General features: G+C 49.9%; 2 protein-coding genes across 2 annotated transcripts; both read right to left on the reverse strand.

Moving 5' to 3' along the window:
- Nucleotides 1-357: 357 nt before the first annotated feature.
- R3HCC1 (R3H domain and coiled-coil containing 1) lies at nucleotides 358-13,573 on the reverse strand. The gene is made up of 8 exons (XM_071579243.1): nucleotides 13,472-13,573; nucleotides 12,266-12,394; nucleotides 10,159-10,296; nucleotides 8,400-9,537; nucleotides 7,441-7,613; nucleotides 6,057-6,127; nucleotides 3,639-3,734; nucleotides 358-803 (listed from the first exon to the last, which is right to left on the reverse strand). Exons 2-8 carry the CDS (start codon nucleotides 12,358-12,360, stop codon nucleotides 748-750), a joined length of 1,767 nt encoding a protein of 588 aa, XP_071435344.1. The 5' UTR covers nucleotides 12,361-12,394; nucleotides 13,472-13,573; the 3' UTR covers nucleotides 358-747.
- Nucleotides 13,574-14,285: 712 nt separating this feature from the next.
- LOC139683642 (D(1) dopamine receptor-like) lies at nucleotides 14,286-15,596 on the reverse strand. Its single transcript, XM_071578960.1, has one exon. It carries the CDS (start codon nucleotides 15,594-15,596, stop codon nucleotides 14,286-14,288), a length of 1,311 nt encoding a protein of 436 aa, XP_071435061.1.

Consider the following 15,596-nt stretch of genomic DNA (forward strand, 5'->3'; position numbering starts at 1 on the left):
TCATTTCTTGGAAATTTCATTTCTTTTGGCCTTTTTTTTTTTTTTGGAATTTATTTTGGATTTTTTTTTTTGAAATTTCATTTCTTTTGGGAATTTCATTTCTTTTGGCCTTTTTTTTTTTTGGAATGTATTTTGGAATTTTATTTCATTTGGAATTTTCATTTCTTTGGAATTTTCATTTCTTTTGGAATTTTTTTTTGGAATTTTTTTTGGAAATTTTTTTTTGGAAATTTCATTTCTTTTGAAAATTTCATTTCTTTTGGGAATTTCATTTCTTTTTCAAATCTCATTTATTTTAGAAATTTCATTTCTTTTTCAAATTTCATTTCCTTTTAGAAACTTCATTTCTTTTAGAACTAATTTTTTCTTCCAGAAATTTCTTTTCAAAATATTTCTTTTTGAAAGAATCTTCCCCAGGAGGAGTTTCTAAAACCTCAAATAAATCGAATTTTTTTTGGGGGGGGGGTGTTTCCTTTGAATCCACAAGTTTTCCAAAGCTCAGGAAGTTGTGACTGGGAGAGTGGAAATAAAATTGGAATTTTTCCAAGGGGGAGGAAAAGGAGTTGGACATTCTGAGTTGCTGCTAAAAAGGCATTTCCTGGCATTTCTTTATTGGTGTTTCTTAAGATCACAACTGATCACAACCTGATTTTAAAGGTAATTAAATCATTAAAATAAAAGGTAATAAAGGCTCAGCTTCTCAGCAGGTTTTTTTTTTGTTTTTCCTTCACCTGATATTGAATAAAATTATTCCAACCACGACAAGAAATTGGGGTTTGTTGAAAGGGATTTCCAGCCTGGCCCTGAGAAGGTCCAAAATAAAAAAAAAAAAAGAGAAAAATAACACAAAAAAAAAAAAAGGAGATTAAAGGGGAATTTTGGCTCAATTAAAGAGCCCCAGCCCAGCTCCTGCAGTGCCAAGAAAGGGAATTTCCTTCTATGGAAATTATTTCCCTTCTTTATAGACATTATTTCCTTTTTTTAGAGATTATTTCCCTTTTTTAGAAATTATTTCCTTTTTTTAGAGATTATTTCCCTTTTTTATAGACATTATTTCATTTTTTTAGACATTATTTCCTTTTTTTAGAGATTATTTCCCTTTTTTATAGACATTATTTCCTTTTTTAGACATTATTTCCTTTTATAGAAATTATTTCCCTTTTTTAGAAATTATTTCCTTTTATAGAAATTATTTCCTTTTTTAGAAATTATTTCCTTTTTTAGAAATTATTTCCTTTTATAGAAATTATTTCCCTTTTTTAGAAATTATTTCCTTTTATAGAAATTATTTCCTTTTTTTAGAAATTATTTCCTTTTTTTAGAAATTATTTCCCTTTTTTAGAAATTATTTCCCTTTTTAAGAAATTATTTCCCTTTTTTAGAAATTATTTCCCTTTTTAAGAAATTATTTCCCTTTTTTAGAAATCATTTCTTTTTTTGACATTATTTCCTATTTTTAGAAATTATTCCCCTTTTTTAGACATAAAAATGACACGAAAATACGACACAAAAAAATTACAATTAAAATTACAACAAAAATTGCAACAAAAATGACACAAAAACACGAAACAAAAACAGGACATTAAAAGACAATTAAAATGCCAATAAAAATAACACAAAAATGGCACAAAACTGGCACAAAAAGGGCACAAAAAGGGCACAAAAACATTAAAATGACAATAAAAATTGCAAACAAAAAATGACAGAAAAATGACAAAAATGACACGAAAATATGACACAAAAACGAGAGGAAAGAAGAGAGAAAGAAGAGAGGAAAGAAGAGAGGAAAGAAGAGAGGAAGAAGAGAGGAAAGAAGAGAGGAAAGAAGAGAGGAAAGAAGAGAGGAAAGAAGAGAGGAAAGAAGAGAGGAAAGAAGAGAGGAAAGAAGAGAGGAAAGAAGAGAGGAAAGAAGAGAGGAAAGAAGAGATGGAAAGAAGAGAGGAAAGAAGAGAGGAAAGAAGAGAGAAAGAAGAGAGAAAAAAGAGAGGAAAAAAGAGAGAAAAAAGAGAGAAAAAAAGAGAGAAAAAAGAGAGAAAAAAAAGAGAGAAAAAAGAGATGAGAAAAATAGAGAGAAAAAAGAGAGAAAAAAAGAGAGAAAAAAGAGAAAAAAGAGAGAAAAAAGAGAGGAGGAAAAGAGAGAGAAAAGAGAGAAAAGAGAGAGGGAAAAGTGAGAGGAAAAGAGAGAGGAAAAGTGAGAGGAAAAGTGAGAGGAAAAGTGAGAGAAAAGTGAGAGGAAAAGAGAGAGGAAAAGTGAGAGGAAAAGTGATGAGGAAAGTGAGAGGAAAAGTGAGAGGAAAAGTGAGAGGAAAGTGAGAGGAAAGTGAGAGGAAAAGTGAGAGGAAAAGTGAGAGGAAAAGTGAGAGGAAAAAGTGAGAGGAAAAGTGAGAGGAAAAGTGAGAGGAAAAGTGAGAGGAAAAGTGAGAGGAAAAGTGAGAGGAAAAGTGAGAGGAAAAGTGAGAGGAAAAGTGAGAGGAAAAGTGAGAGGAAAAGTGAGAGGAAAAGTGAGAGGAAAAGTGAGAGGAAAAGTGAGAGGAAAAGTGAGAGGAAAAGTGAGAGGAAAAGTGAGAGGAAAAGTGAGAGGAAAAGTGAGAGGAAAAGTGAGAGGAAAAGTGAGAGGAAAAGTGAGAGAAAAGTGAGAGGAAAAGTGAGAGGAAAAGTGAGAGGGAAAAAGAGAGGGAAAAAGAGAGGGAAAAAGAGAGGGAAAAAGAGAGGGAAAAAGAGAGGGAAAAAGAGAGGGAAAAAGAGAGGGAAAAAGAGAGGGAAAAAGAGAGGGAAAAAGAGAGGGAAAAAGAGAGGGAAAAAGAGAGGGAAAAAGAGAGGGAAAAAGAGAGGGAAAAAGAGAGGGAAAAAGAGAGGGAAAAAGAGAGGAAAAAAGAGAGGAAAAAAGAGAGGGAAAAAAGAGAGGGAAAAAAGAGAGGGAAAAAAGAGAGGGAAAAATGAGAGGAAAAATGAGAGGGAAAATGAGAGGGAAAAATGAGAGGGAAAAATGAGAGGGAAAAATGAGAGGGAAAAATGAGAGGGAAAAATGAGAGGGAAAAATGAGAGGGAAAAATGAGAGGGAAAAAGAGAGGAAAAAGAGAGGAAAAAGAGAGGAAAAAGAGAGGAAAAAGAGAGGAAAAGTGAGAGGAAAAGTGAGAGGAAAAGTGAGAGGAAAAGTGAGAGGAAAAGTGAGAGGAAAAGTGAGAGGAAAAGTGAGAGGAAAAGTGAGAGGAAAAGTGAGAGGAAAAGTGAGAGGAAAAGTGAGAGGAAAAGTGAGAGGAAAAGTGAGAGGAAAAGTGAGAGGAAAAGGAGAGGAAAAGGAGAGGAAAAGGAGAGGAAAAGGAGAGGAAAAGGAGAGGAAAAGGAGAGGAAAAGGAGAGGAAAAGGAGAGGAAAAGGAGAGGAAAAGGAGAGAGAAAAGGAGAGGAAAAGGAGAGGAAAAGGAGAGAAAAATGACAGAAAAATGACAGAAAAATGACAGAAAAATACGACAAAAACACATTCAAATGCTGATTAAAATGCCAATAAAAAGTACACCAAAAATGACAGAAAAATGACAGAAAACAAAAAACAAGAAAAACAACAAAAATGCCCAAACACGACACTAAAATGCCAATTAAAATGCCAATTAATATGCCAATAATTGGAGTCTGGACTCACTTGGGCGCTGCAGCGCTCGCAGCTTGGACTGTCTCGAGGCGTGGACCAGGGGGCGAAGCTTCAGACAGGGGTAACGTCTGCCCAGGGCTTGGGAGGCTGCAAGGAAACCCCCAAGGATTGATGGAATGAACCCCCAAAATCCACAGCAGGAAACACTCAGTGGTTTGGGGTTCAGCACTGGGAGTGATGAATTCAGGAAGAACCCCAAGAAAATGTAAATGTGTTCATAGAATCATGGAATGGGGTGGAAAAGAACTCTGAGATCAGCAAGTCCAACCCTTTGGGGAGCTGGGGGTGGTTCAGGCTGGAGAAGGGACTGGATGTGGCACTGAGTGTCCTCTGAAACACCTCCAGGGACAGAGAATCCAACATGTCTTGATCCAACCCCACTGGGATCACCAGCCCAGGGCACGGAGTGCCAGAGTGATCCCAGTGGGGTTGGATCAAGGGTTGGATTTGATGATCTCAGAGGTCTCTTCCAACCCAAGTGAGAAGAGCAACGAGGCTGGAGAAGGGACTGGCTGTGACACTGAATGTCCTCTTAAACACCTCCAGGGACAGAGAATCCAACATGTCTTGATCCAACCCCACTGTGATCACCAGCCCAGGGCACTCTGTGCCCTGGGCTGGTGATCACAGTGAGGTTGGATCAAGCCATGGTGGATTCTCCGTCAGTGCCACATCCACAGAATCACAGAATGGATTGGGTTGGAAGAGACCTCTGAGGTCATCAAGTCCAACCCTTGATCCAACCCCACTGGGATCACTCTGGCACTCTGTGCCCTGGGCTGGTGATCACAGTGGGGTTGGATCAAGTCATGGTGATCCCAGTGGGGTTGGATCAAGGGTTGGATTTGATGATCTCAGAGGTCTCTTCCAACCCAACTGAGAAGAGCAACGAGGCTGGAGAAGGGACTGGAGCACAAGTGCTGTGGGGAGAGGCTGAGGGAGCTGGGGGTGTTCAGCCTGGAGAAGAGGAGGCTCAGAGGTGACCTCAGCACTGTCTGGAACTGCCTGAAGGGAAGTTGTGGCCAGCTGGGGGTTGGTCTCTTCTCCCAGGCACTCAGCAATAGGACAAGGGGGCACGATGGGCTCAAGCTCTGCCAGGGGAAATTGAAGTTGGAGAGCAGAAAGAAATTCTTTGCAGAGAGAGTGCTCAGGGATTGGAATGGGCTGCCCAGAGAGGGGGTGGATTCCCCATCCCTGGAGGGTTTGAACCTGAGCTTGGCCGTGGCACTGAGTGCCATGATCTGGTAAAGGGACTGGAGTTGGACCAAGGCTTGGACTTGATGATCTCAGAGGGCTTTTCCAACCCAATCCATTCTGTGATTCTGTGGATGTGGCACTGAGGGAGAATCCACGTCTTGATCCAACCCTACTGTGATCACCAGCCCAGGGCACAGAGTGCCAGAGTGATCCCAGTGGGGTTGGATCAAGGGTTGGACTTGATGATCTCAGGGGGCTTTTCCAACCCAATCCATTCTGTCATTCTAAGGATGTGGCACTGAGTGAGAATCCACCACGTCTTGATCCAAACCCCACGGTGGGGTTGGATCAAGGGTTGGACTTGATGATCTTGGAGGGCTTTTCCAACCCAATCCATTCTATCATTCTATGATTAGATAAATCCTAAAACAGCTGTTGGGATCCACATGTGCTGAATGGGAACATCCCCAGGGCTGGCTGTGAGCTCAGAGTGGGGTGTTTATCCCCAAAAAAAAGGGCAGTTTTCCCAGAATTTTGGTGCCTGGCCCATGTGCCATCCCACTCCTGAGGTCTCTGGGATGTCATTGAAGGTTTGCAGGAATTTTATCCAATTACAGGAAGAAAAAAAAAAACAACTGGAAAATAAATTAATTTCCAGGAGTGCAGCACATTGTACAAAAAGTGTCCTGATTATTGTCCACACTCCTGAGGTCTCTGGGATGTCACTGAAGGTTTGCAGGAATTTTATCCAATTACAGGAAGAAAAAAAAAACAACTGGAAAATAAATTAATTTCCAGGAGTGCAGCACATTGTACAAAAAGTGTCCTGATTATTGTCCACACTCCTGAGGTCTCTGGGATGTCACTGAAGGTTTGCAGGAATTTTATCCAATTACAGGAAGAAAAAAAAAACAACTGGAAAATAAATTAATTTCCAGGAATGCAGCACATTGTACAAAAAGTCTCCTGATTATTCTCCAGGGTAATTAAAAACCTGCTGCTCTGGCAAGGCAGAATTTCCAGGCACCACCACAGCATTTCCAGCCCCAAAATCCCTCCCAGGTGGAAGAAAACAGGAAAAAAAATGGGATGAGCTGTGAGTGCCTCTGGTAACAGAGCCCAGAATTCCACAGACACCCCAAAACCAGCACAGGGCACTGGGCAGGGACACCCCAACAGCTCTGGGGGTCTCCCAAATACCACCCAAAATACCTGTGGATGAGCTGGAGAAAATTCCCAGGGCATGAGTATCATCCACCCACTGGATTTTGAAACCACTCTCACTGAAAGACAAAGAGAATATTAATTAAAATTCAAATAAACCCACAATAAAAGGCATCAGAGCCCCCCCCCTGGAGTTACTAGGAATATTTAGTGATTTTATTTTATTTATTTAGCTTAGGATTTTAATATTTAGGATTCATTTGATTTATTTTTACGTAGCCAGCTGGTGCTTTTGAAAGAATTATTTCTATTTTAAATGAGGGAAAGAAAATTATGGACAGAGAATATTAAATGTGCCCCTTTCAAGGCCACAAAACTCAGCTGGCCCCAAAACTCTCTTTTTCCTCTAAAAGAAAAAAAACCCTTGGCCAAAATCAGCCTCAATTTCAGAGACTGTTTTGCAGCACAAAAAGGTTGTTTGTCATTTGTGAAGTGCTTTGAAACCCCCCCTGACTGCTCAGACACAAAAATAAAGAGGAAATGATCAATAAAAGTGGTTTGCAAAGCTCAGGGTGAAGAGAGGGATGTGAAAATCTACTAAAATCGGTGGGAAAAGGGAGTTGGGGAGCAGGAAATGAAAGGAAGAAGCTCCTCAAATCACCTTGAAGAGTTTGGCAATAGAGGAAGGAGCTCCTTTTTCACCTTGAAGAATTTGGAAACAGAGAAAGAAGCTCCTAAAACCCCCTTGAAGAGTTTGGCAACAGAGGAAGAAGCTCCTCAAACCCCCTTGAGGAGTTTGGCAACAGAGGAAGGAGCTCCTAAAACCCCCTTGAGGAGTTTGGCAACAAATGAAACTCCTCAAATCACCTTGAAGAGTTTGGCAACAAAGGAAGAAGCTCCTTTTTCACCTTAAAGAGTTTGGCAATAGAGGAAGAAGCTCCTAAAACCTCCTTGAAGAGTTTGGAAACAGAGGCTGAAGCTCCTAAAACCCCCTTGAAGTGTTTGGAAACAGAGAAAGAAGCTCCTCAAATCACCTTGAAGAGTTTGGCAACAGAGGAAGAAGCTCCTTTTTCACCTTAAAGAGTTTGGCAACAGAGGAAGGAGCTCCCAAAATCACCTTAAAGAGTTTGGAAACAGAAAGAAGCTCCTTTTTCACCTTAAAGAGTTTGGAAACAGAGGAAGGAGCTCCTCAAATCACCTTGAAGAGTTTGGAAACAGAGGAAGGAGCTCCTGAAACCCCCTTGAGTTTGGCTGAAGCAGAAGGAGCCTGGATGGTGAGTGAGTGACAGAGCCCTGAAGAACCAGTTGTGCTTTAAATCCCATTTCAGGGCACAGAAACAGCACAAGATGAAACTAAACCTCGGGATTAACCCCCTTTTTGCTGCCCATCCCAGCCTGGATGCTGCTCCCTCCGTGCCCAGGGGGTACTCACTGGAAATCTGAGAACATTTCCAGCAGATCCTCCGTTTTCAGGGATGAGGGGAAGTCGTAGATCTCGGTGACGTGGCCCAAGTCGCCGTCGCTGACCTGGCTCTGGCCATACCCAGCACAGTCCACACTGACCCTCTCCACGCTGATGTCCTTCACTGTCAGGTTCCCCACGATCTGAGGAGACCCCAGAAATTACAATTCAACAGAATCCCAGACTGTTCTGAGTTGGAGGGACCCCCAAGGATCATCGAGTCCAACTCTGAAGTCAGTGACCCACACAGGGGATTGAACCCCTGACCTTGGTGTTATTGCAACCAAATTTAACCAACTGAGCTGATCTCAGGGTCTCTTCCTCCCATGAAGACATTCAGGACTCACAACCTTCTCTCCCTCCCATCCTTCTCAGAATCCCAGACTGTTCTGAGTTGGAAGGACCCCCAAGGACCATCGAGTCCAACTCTTCAGTCAATGACCCACAGAGGGGATTGAACCCCTGACCTTGGTGTTATTGCAGCCAAGTTTTAACCAACTGAGCTGATCTCAGGGTCTCTTCCTCCCATGAACATACTCAGGACACGCAACCTTCTCTCCCTCCCTTCCTTCTTTTTCCCCCATGAAGATATTCAGGACTCACAACCTTCTCTCTCTCCCTTCCTTCTCTTTCCCCCATGAAGATACTCAGGACTCACAACCTTCTCTCCCTCCCTTCCTTCTCAGAATCCCAGACTGTTCTGAGTTGGAAGGACCCACAAGGATCATCGAGTCCAACTCTTCAGTCAGTGACCCACACAGGGGATTGAACCCCTGACCTTGGTGTTATTACAACCAAGTTTAACCAACTGAGCTGATCTCACAAGTTCTCCCTGCAAGGCCCAACCCTCACCCAGGTTTTGTCCTTCCTCCCCCAGGATGTTCCTCCCACCAGTTTTCCCAAATTTGCTCCCCGTGGCCAGGCTGTACCTCTGCCAGGAGCTCTGCAGGGCACTCGTCCTCCAGGCTGGTCTCCTTCTCCTCCCTGTCCCCTGCAGGCAGATTCAGTTCCCTCCACAGCAGATCAGCCACATCCTTGTCCTCTTCTTCCTCCACCTCCACCTTCCCACCACGGCTCTGCCCGGGAACATCCCCCCAGTGCTGCCTCTGCTCCTCAGCAGCTGATGGGCCACCACCACCAACCAGCTCAGGTGGAGCCAGAGGCTCATTCTGAGCTTCCAGAGGGTTCTGCTCCACCTGGGCAGCGTTTGGGCACTCCTGATTTTGGCTTTCCAGTGTGGAGGAATTCACAGAGCCCGTGCCCTGCTCTTCAGGTGGGGCCACATTTCTGCTGCTCTGCAGGCTCCTGGCAGCAGCACAGCTCTTATCTTGCTTTTCCAGCCCCAGGGACTTGGCCAGAGCTGGGTTTGTGCAGCAGCTGCTGCCACCATTTTCCAAGGGGGAGGAGGAAGTTTTCCCACTCTCCGACTCTCCAGCATCCTGCCTGGTTTGCTCTTCATCTCGTAGGAGTTGGTTCCCTTCTGCTGTCACAGCATTGTCACAGCTCAGACCTTGCTCTTCTGCTTCAGGTGGGTGTCTGTTGTGCTCAGGAGAAAGGGGATCAGAACAGTCTTTATCCTGACTTTCCTGCTCCCAGGAATTGCTGCTGTTCCCTGGGATGTCTGTACCGCACGGAGGACGCTCAGCGTTGGGGTCAGCCTTGGCTTTGCCTGGAACACCCTCCTCACCAGGCTTATCAAGAGCCCCAGAGACACCCCCTGGGCCACCTTCAGACTTGCCCAGCTCCTCCTGGATGTCCCTGATGGAATTCCTAGGCCAGATTTCCTCTCCTTGAGCCACATCCCCACCGGCTTCTCCGGGGCTGTCGCGCTCCCTCCAGTTCGCCTTCTTCCTGCCCCCCTTGGGCACGTACAGGGCTTTGTCTGGCCTCCTCCTGGGGGGCCTGGTGATCCTGCCAGAGCCCACACAGGCCCTGGAGGTGTCCCCATGGATGTCCCCACTGTGCCTGGGCCGTGCCCCTCTGCCCCCCCTGCCCCAGGGCTGTGCGGGGCGCTGGGCACGGGGAGGGTTCGGGCCCGGTTTTGGGTCGCTGGTCTCGTTGGGCAACCTGGGAGCAAAGGGAATGGTGAGATGTGAGCAGGAGAAGCAGGAACAACACCCAGGGGGTGTGGTGTGAGCAAGAGGGAAGGAGGAAAAGCATCCAAGAACAGAGGGGGAAATGCCTTTGGTTCCTTAAGGACTGGAAGATGCTGTTGGAGAAACACCACGGGAATTTTGTGCTTCATCCAAGGGCTGTCCCTCTGTTCTGGAGTCAGCCTGGGATTGTTGGGGAGGTTCACCTGGAGAAGGGAAGGCTCCAGGGAGACCTCAGAGCCCCTTCCAGGGCCTAAAGGGGCTCCAAGAGCTGGAGAGTGACTTGGGATAAGGGATGGACTAACAGGACACAAGGAATAGCTTCCCACTGCCAGAGGGATACTGGGAAGGAATTCCTCCCTGTGAGGGTGAGGAGGGGCTGGAATGGATTTCCCAGAGGATGCCCCATCCCTGGAAATGTCCAAGACCAGGCTGGAGAAACCTGGACTAGGGGAAGGTGTCCCTGCCCATTGCAGGGGGTGGGAACTGGCTGGGCTTTAAGGCCCCTTCCAACCCAAACCATTCCAAGTTTCCATGATTCCTGGAAGCTTCCACAATGCCACAGGAGCAGCAGGACCACCCTGACCCCCCTCACCTGACAGCTGAGTGACAGATGACCGTCCTCCTCCTCCATCCTTCCCCCACCGAGAAGCTGCTCAGCAAGTCCATGTTTTCCACCGTCCGATGGATCAGGTACCGGAGGCGACTGGAGAGGGGGGGGAACAGCAGCACTCTGGAAAACCAGGGGGGTCAGAGCATCAGCAACTCACAGAAAGGAAAATTATGGGAATGGGGGGGGGGAACAGCAGCACTCTGGAAAAGCAGAGGGGTCAGGGCATCAGCAACTCACAGAAAGGAAAATTATGGGAATGGGGGGGGGGAACAGCAGCACTCTGGAAAAGCAGAGGGGTCAGGGCATCAGCAACTCACAGGAAGGAAAATTATGGGAATGAGAGGGGGGAACAGCAGCACTCTGGAAAAGCAGAGGGGTCAGAGCATCAGCAACTCACAGGAAGGAAAAATATGGGAATGAAGAAGAATTTTAATGTCTTTCCCAAGTTATTGCCAGTCCAGGGTTTAAATGGGAGCCCAAAAGCCAAGCAGGATTGGATGAAGAGTCCAAATCCCTGGAGTGTGGGGCAGCTGGGAATGGTGATCCTGGCAGGGTCCTGGTCTGAGAGTCTCATTCCTGCCTCAATCCATGGGGGAAAGGCTGGGAAGCACCAGCAGAACGGCCTCACCCCTCCCACTCTGAGCCTGCAGAACCAAACCCTGAATGGGTAAATAAACAACTCGCTCAATGTCAGGCCATTCAGAGTGTTTGTCCAACGCCAGTTTCCTTCCCAAGAGTTTGACAACTGCCCAGGTAATTTCTCTGCCAAATGTTTAGAAAACAAAAGCAGTGAAACAAATATTTAAGGTCACTGCAAGCAGGCTGGGAGCTGATCCAGCAATCCCACCCCTGATCCTGCCCAACAACTTCTTTCTGGACATTTCAAGGGCTTCAAAGGTCACTGGATCAGGGAATAGGTCCAGGTTAAATCCAGGGTGAGTGGAGACTGGTGTAAAAGCCACCAGTGACCTCAGCACTGTCTGGAACTCCCTGAAGGGAAGTTGTGGCCAGCTGGGGGTTGGTCTCTTCTCCCAGGCACTCAGCAATAGGACAAGGGGGCACGATGGGCTCAAGCTCTGCCAGGGGAAATTGAAGTTGGAGAGCAGAAAGAAATTCTTTGCAGAGAGAGTGCTCAGGGATTGGAATGGGCTGCCCAGAGAGGGGGTGGATTCCCCATCCCTGGAGGGTTTGAACCTGAGCTTGGCCGTGGCACTGAGTGCCATGATCTGGTAAAGGGACTGGAGTTGGACCAAGGGTTGGACTTGATGATCTCAGAGGGCTTTTCCAACCCAATCCATTCTGTGATTCTATGGATGTGGCACTGAGGGAGAATCCACCAGGTCTTGATCCAACCCCACTGTGATCACCAGCCCAGGACACAGAGTGCCAGAGTGATCCCAGTGGGGTTGGATCAAGGGTTGGACTTGATGATCTCGGAGGGCTTTTCCAACCCAATCCATTCTATCATTCTATGATTAGATAAATCCTAAAACAGCTGTTGGGATCCACATGTGCTGGATGGGAACATCCCCAGGGCTGGCTCTGAGCTCAGAGTGGGGTGTTTATCCCCCAAAAAAGGGCAGTTTTCCCAGAGTTTTGGTGCCTGGCCCATGTGCCATCCCACTCCTGAGGTCCCTGGGCTGTTACACTCAGTGGTTTGGGGTTCAGCACTGGGATTAATTAAAGCAGCTGAACTCAGGAAGAATCCCAAGAAAATGTAAATATGTTCACAGAATCACTGAATGGACTTGATGATCTCGGAGGTCTTTTCCAACCCAATCCATTCTATGGTTCTATGAACAGCTCTGCCTGAAGGAATGTGAACAGAGGAGGGCACAAGGCAGATGCCACACAGGTCCCTGGCACATGGGGAAGCTCCAAGGCAGCCAAACCTCAATGCCAAGCTCCAAATGCTGCCACGTTCACCCCAGAAAATGCAGAACATGAGACAAAAGTCACAACGTGTCGCTGCTCCCAGAGTGCCACGTGCCACCACCCAGGGACTGCCCCTGGTGGCAGGGAGGGGGGCAGGACACACAAAGGGCACACAAAGCCCCCTCTGCCCCCCCTGCCCTGGCCATGCACCCACCTGTGGTGCTGCCCCTGGGCCAGGAAGTGCTCCAGCTCCTCAGTGATCCTGCCCACGAACTCATCCTCGTTGGGAGACAGGAACACGCCGTCCATGGAGTGCAGGGCCAGGGTGGCAGCAGGGACAGCCCTGTGGGGGCACAGGGAGGGGACAGGGGCACGTGGAGGGGCAGCCACAATGCCCCCCATGGGTGCCCAGCACCCCCTGCAAACCTCACCTACCCTCTTACCCACCTGCAGCCCCGAATCCCACCCACCCTGTGCAGCCCCTGGACCTTTGTGATCTCGTGCACCCCCAAAAGCCCTGGGCATCCCCAAAAACTCCTGGGCACCCCCAGCACCCCATCCTGCTCTGTGCACCCCCAAAACTCCTGTGCACCCCCAGCAGCCTATCCTGCTGCTCTGTGCACCCCCAAAACCTCTGGGCACCCCCCGAAACTCCTGGGCACCCCCAGCACGTCCCAAATCCCCTGTTCACCCCCAGCAGCCCCTCCTGCTCTGTGCACCCCCAAAACCCGTGTGCATCCCCCCAAAACTCCTGGGCACCCCCCAAAACCCCTGGGCACCCCATCTTGCTCTGTGCACCCCTCTCTCTTCCCTGTGCACCCCCAGGGGCCCCCAAAACCCTTGTACACCCCCCAAAACCCCATCCTGCTGCTCTGTGCACCCCCCAAACCCCCTGTGCATCCCCCAAAACTCCTGGGCACCCCCCAAAATCCTTGTGCACCCCCAGCACCTCCTGCTGATTCTCTGTGCACCCCCCAAACTCCCTGTGCACCCCCAGCACCGCATCCTGCTGCTTTGTGCACCCCCCAAAACCCCCTGTGCACCCCCAGCACCCCCCAAACCTCCCGTGCACTCCCAGCACCTACTGCTGCTGCTCTGTGCACCTCCTAAAACCCTTGTGCACCCCCCCAAAACTCCTGTGCACCCCCCAAACCCCCTGTGCACCCCCAGCCCCCCACCCTGCTCTCCGCACCCCTCTTTTCCCCCCCGCATCCCCATTACCACCCGCTGTCCCCCCTTTCCCCAGCGCCACGTGCCGCCTCCCGCCCCACATCTCCCCATTTCCTCCCCTATCCCCCCGTTCCTTCCCTCCATGCCCCCCATCCCCGCACCCCACATCCCTCGGACCCCCCATCCCCGCACTCCCCAATCGCCCCCCGGCTCCAGCCCCCCCAGCCCGGGCTGTCCCCGCCGCTCTCACCGCCAGGCCCGGCCGGAGCCGCGGATGCGGGAGCGGCGCCTGCGCCTACACCGGCTCCTCCTGTTCTGTCCCGGCTCCTCCCGCTCTATCTCGGCTCCTCCCTCTCTGTCCCGGCTCCTCCCGCACGGTCCTGGCCCCTCCCGCTGTGTCCCGGCTCCTCCCGCTCTATCCCGGCTCCTCCCTCTCTATCCCGACTCCTCCCTCTCTGTCCCGGCTCCTCCCGCTGTGTCCCGGCTCCTCCCGCTGTGTCCCGGCTCCTCCCGCTCTATCCCGGCTCCTGTCCCGGCTCCTCCCGCTGTGTCCCGGCTCCTCCCTCTCTATCCCGGCTTCTCCCGCTCTATCCCGGCTCCTCCCGCACGGCCCCGGCTCCTCCCGCTCTATCCCGGCTCCTATCCCGGCTCCTCCCTCTCTCTATCCCGCCTCCTCCCTCTCTCTATCCCGCCTCCTCCCGCTCTATCCCAGCTCCTGTTCCGTCTCCTCCCGCTCTATCCCGGCTCCTATCCCGGCTCCTCCCTCTCTCTATCCCGCCTCCTCCCGCTCTATCCCAGCTCCTGTTCCGTCTCCTCCCACTCTGTCCCGGCTCCTGTCCCGGCCCCTGTCCCGGCCCCTCCCGTTCTGTCCCGGCTCCGAGGAGCTGCTGATGTTTCCAATTTGGACGCAAAGTCAGACAAGACATCGCCCTACTCCAGCCACATCCCTTTATCTTCCCCTGCAAAACACCCACATCACCCTCAAGCTCCTCAGTAAACAGACAATGGCAATAATGTCCCAGCTTCCAGAGGCCACCCCACCACCCTTCTCCCTTCCCCAGGTCTCAGTGGAAGGCGTTGCTGGGGAGAGGTGGAACCTTCACCACCGAGATGTCTGTGCCACCCCCCACAGGCATCCCTGCAGAGGAGGAGTCCTGAGAGGGTGAGGAGACCTGGGCAACCTTCTCCAAGGAGCCCTCGTTGTTTTCCAGCTGCAGAACAGCGTGGGGGAGAAGCTGGGGGTAGCTGAGGGTCCCCAGCTCCCTCTGGAGAGTGTCCTGGTGGTAGGACACCAGGTCATTGCTGAGGTTCACCGACTCCACGGCATTGCTGGGGCAGCCACAGCCCAGCAGGGCGGCAAAAGCTCTCCGGAAATCCGCGTTGAAGGCGTAGATGATGGGATTGAGGGAAGAGTTGGCCCACCCAAGCCAGACAAAGGTGTTGAAGACCGTCTGGCTGACACAGGGGAGCTGTCCTGGCTCGTGGAGGTCAGGCCCACAGAAGGGCACCAGGCAGTTGAGCACGAAGAAGGGCAGCCAGCAGCAGACAAAGACACCCATGATGATGGAGAGGGTCTTGAGGACTTTGATCTCCTTCTTGAAGGAGTTCCTCAGGGAGGCTTCCAGGGGGCTCTGGGCGTGTCCCACCACCCTCTCCAGGGAGGAGATCCTGCGGATCTGCCGGCGGGCGATGCGGAAGATGCGGGTGTAGGTCACCAGCATGATGGCAACGGGGATGTAGAAGCTGATGAGAGAGGAGGACACGGCGTAAGTCCTGCTGAGCCTGGAATCACAGCTCTCCTCCTGCCTGGAGACATTAAAGCCTGGCTGCTGTTGGCTGAGGAGCTCACGGTCCTTGTGCCACTCCAGCTGCACGGGGATGAAGGAGATGAGGAGGGACAGCAGCCAAGCCACCCCGATCGTGACGAAGGCCACGCGCTGTGTCATCCTCCTCTCGTAGCAGAAGGGGTTGGAAACGGCCCAGTACCGCTCCACGCTGATGATGCACAGGTTGAGGATGGAGGCTGTGGAGCACATGATGTCAAAAGCCACCCAGACATCACAGAAAGCCCCAAAGGGCCAGAACTCCAACACATCCATGGCAGCCTTCCAGGGCATCACCAGGACAGCCACAAACAGGTCAGACACTGCCAGGGAGATGATGAAGAAATTGGTGACCTTGGAGCGCAGGTGTCTGAACTTGACCACGGCCACACACACCAGGGTGTTCCCCAGGAGTGTGGAGAGGATGAGGAGGATGAGTAAGGCAGCTGTCACCACATGGAAGGACAGCTTGGAGTTGCTTTCCTCTGCCCAGCTGGTGTCATTGATCACGTCCTGCCCATCTCCTCCTGCCAAGGAGTAAACCCCATCCAT

The sequence above is a fragment of the Pithys albifrons genome, chromosome 29 (assembly GCF_047495875.1).
Source record: "Pithys albifrons albifrons isolate INPA30051 chromosome 29, PitAlb_v1, whole genome shotgun sequence".
NCBI classification, from domain to species: domain Eukaryota; kingdom Metazoa; phylum Chordata; class Aves; order Passeriformes; family Thamnophilidae; genus Pithys; species Pithys albifrons.

Bases quoted from the DNA above. Each gene is read 5' to 3' on its own strand.
- R3HCC1 (XM_071579243.1), bottom strand. From the start codon at position 12,360: ATGGACGGCGTGTTCCTGTCTCCCAACGAGGATGAGTTCGTGGGCAGG. The intron at 10,297-12,265 runs GTGGGTGCATGG...CTGGTTTTCCAG, and splicing joins GCCCAGGGGCAGCACCACAG to AGTGCTGCTGTTCCCCCCCC. The intron at 3,735-6,056 runs GTATTTTGGGTG...GTTTCCTTGCAG, and splicing joins TTTCTCCAGCTCATCCACAG to CCTCCCAAGCCCTGGGCAGA.
- LOC139683642 (XM_071578960.1), bottom strand. From the start codon at position 15,596: ATGGATGGGGTTTACTCCTTGGCAGGAGGAGATGGGCAGGACGTGATC.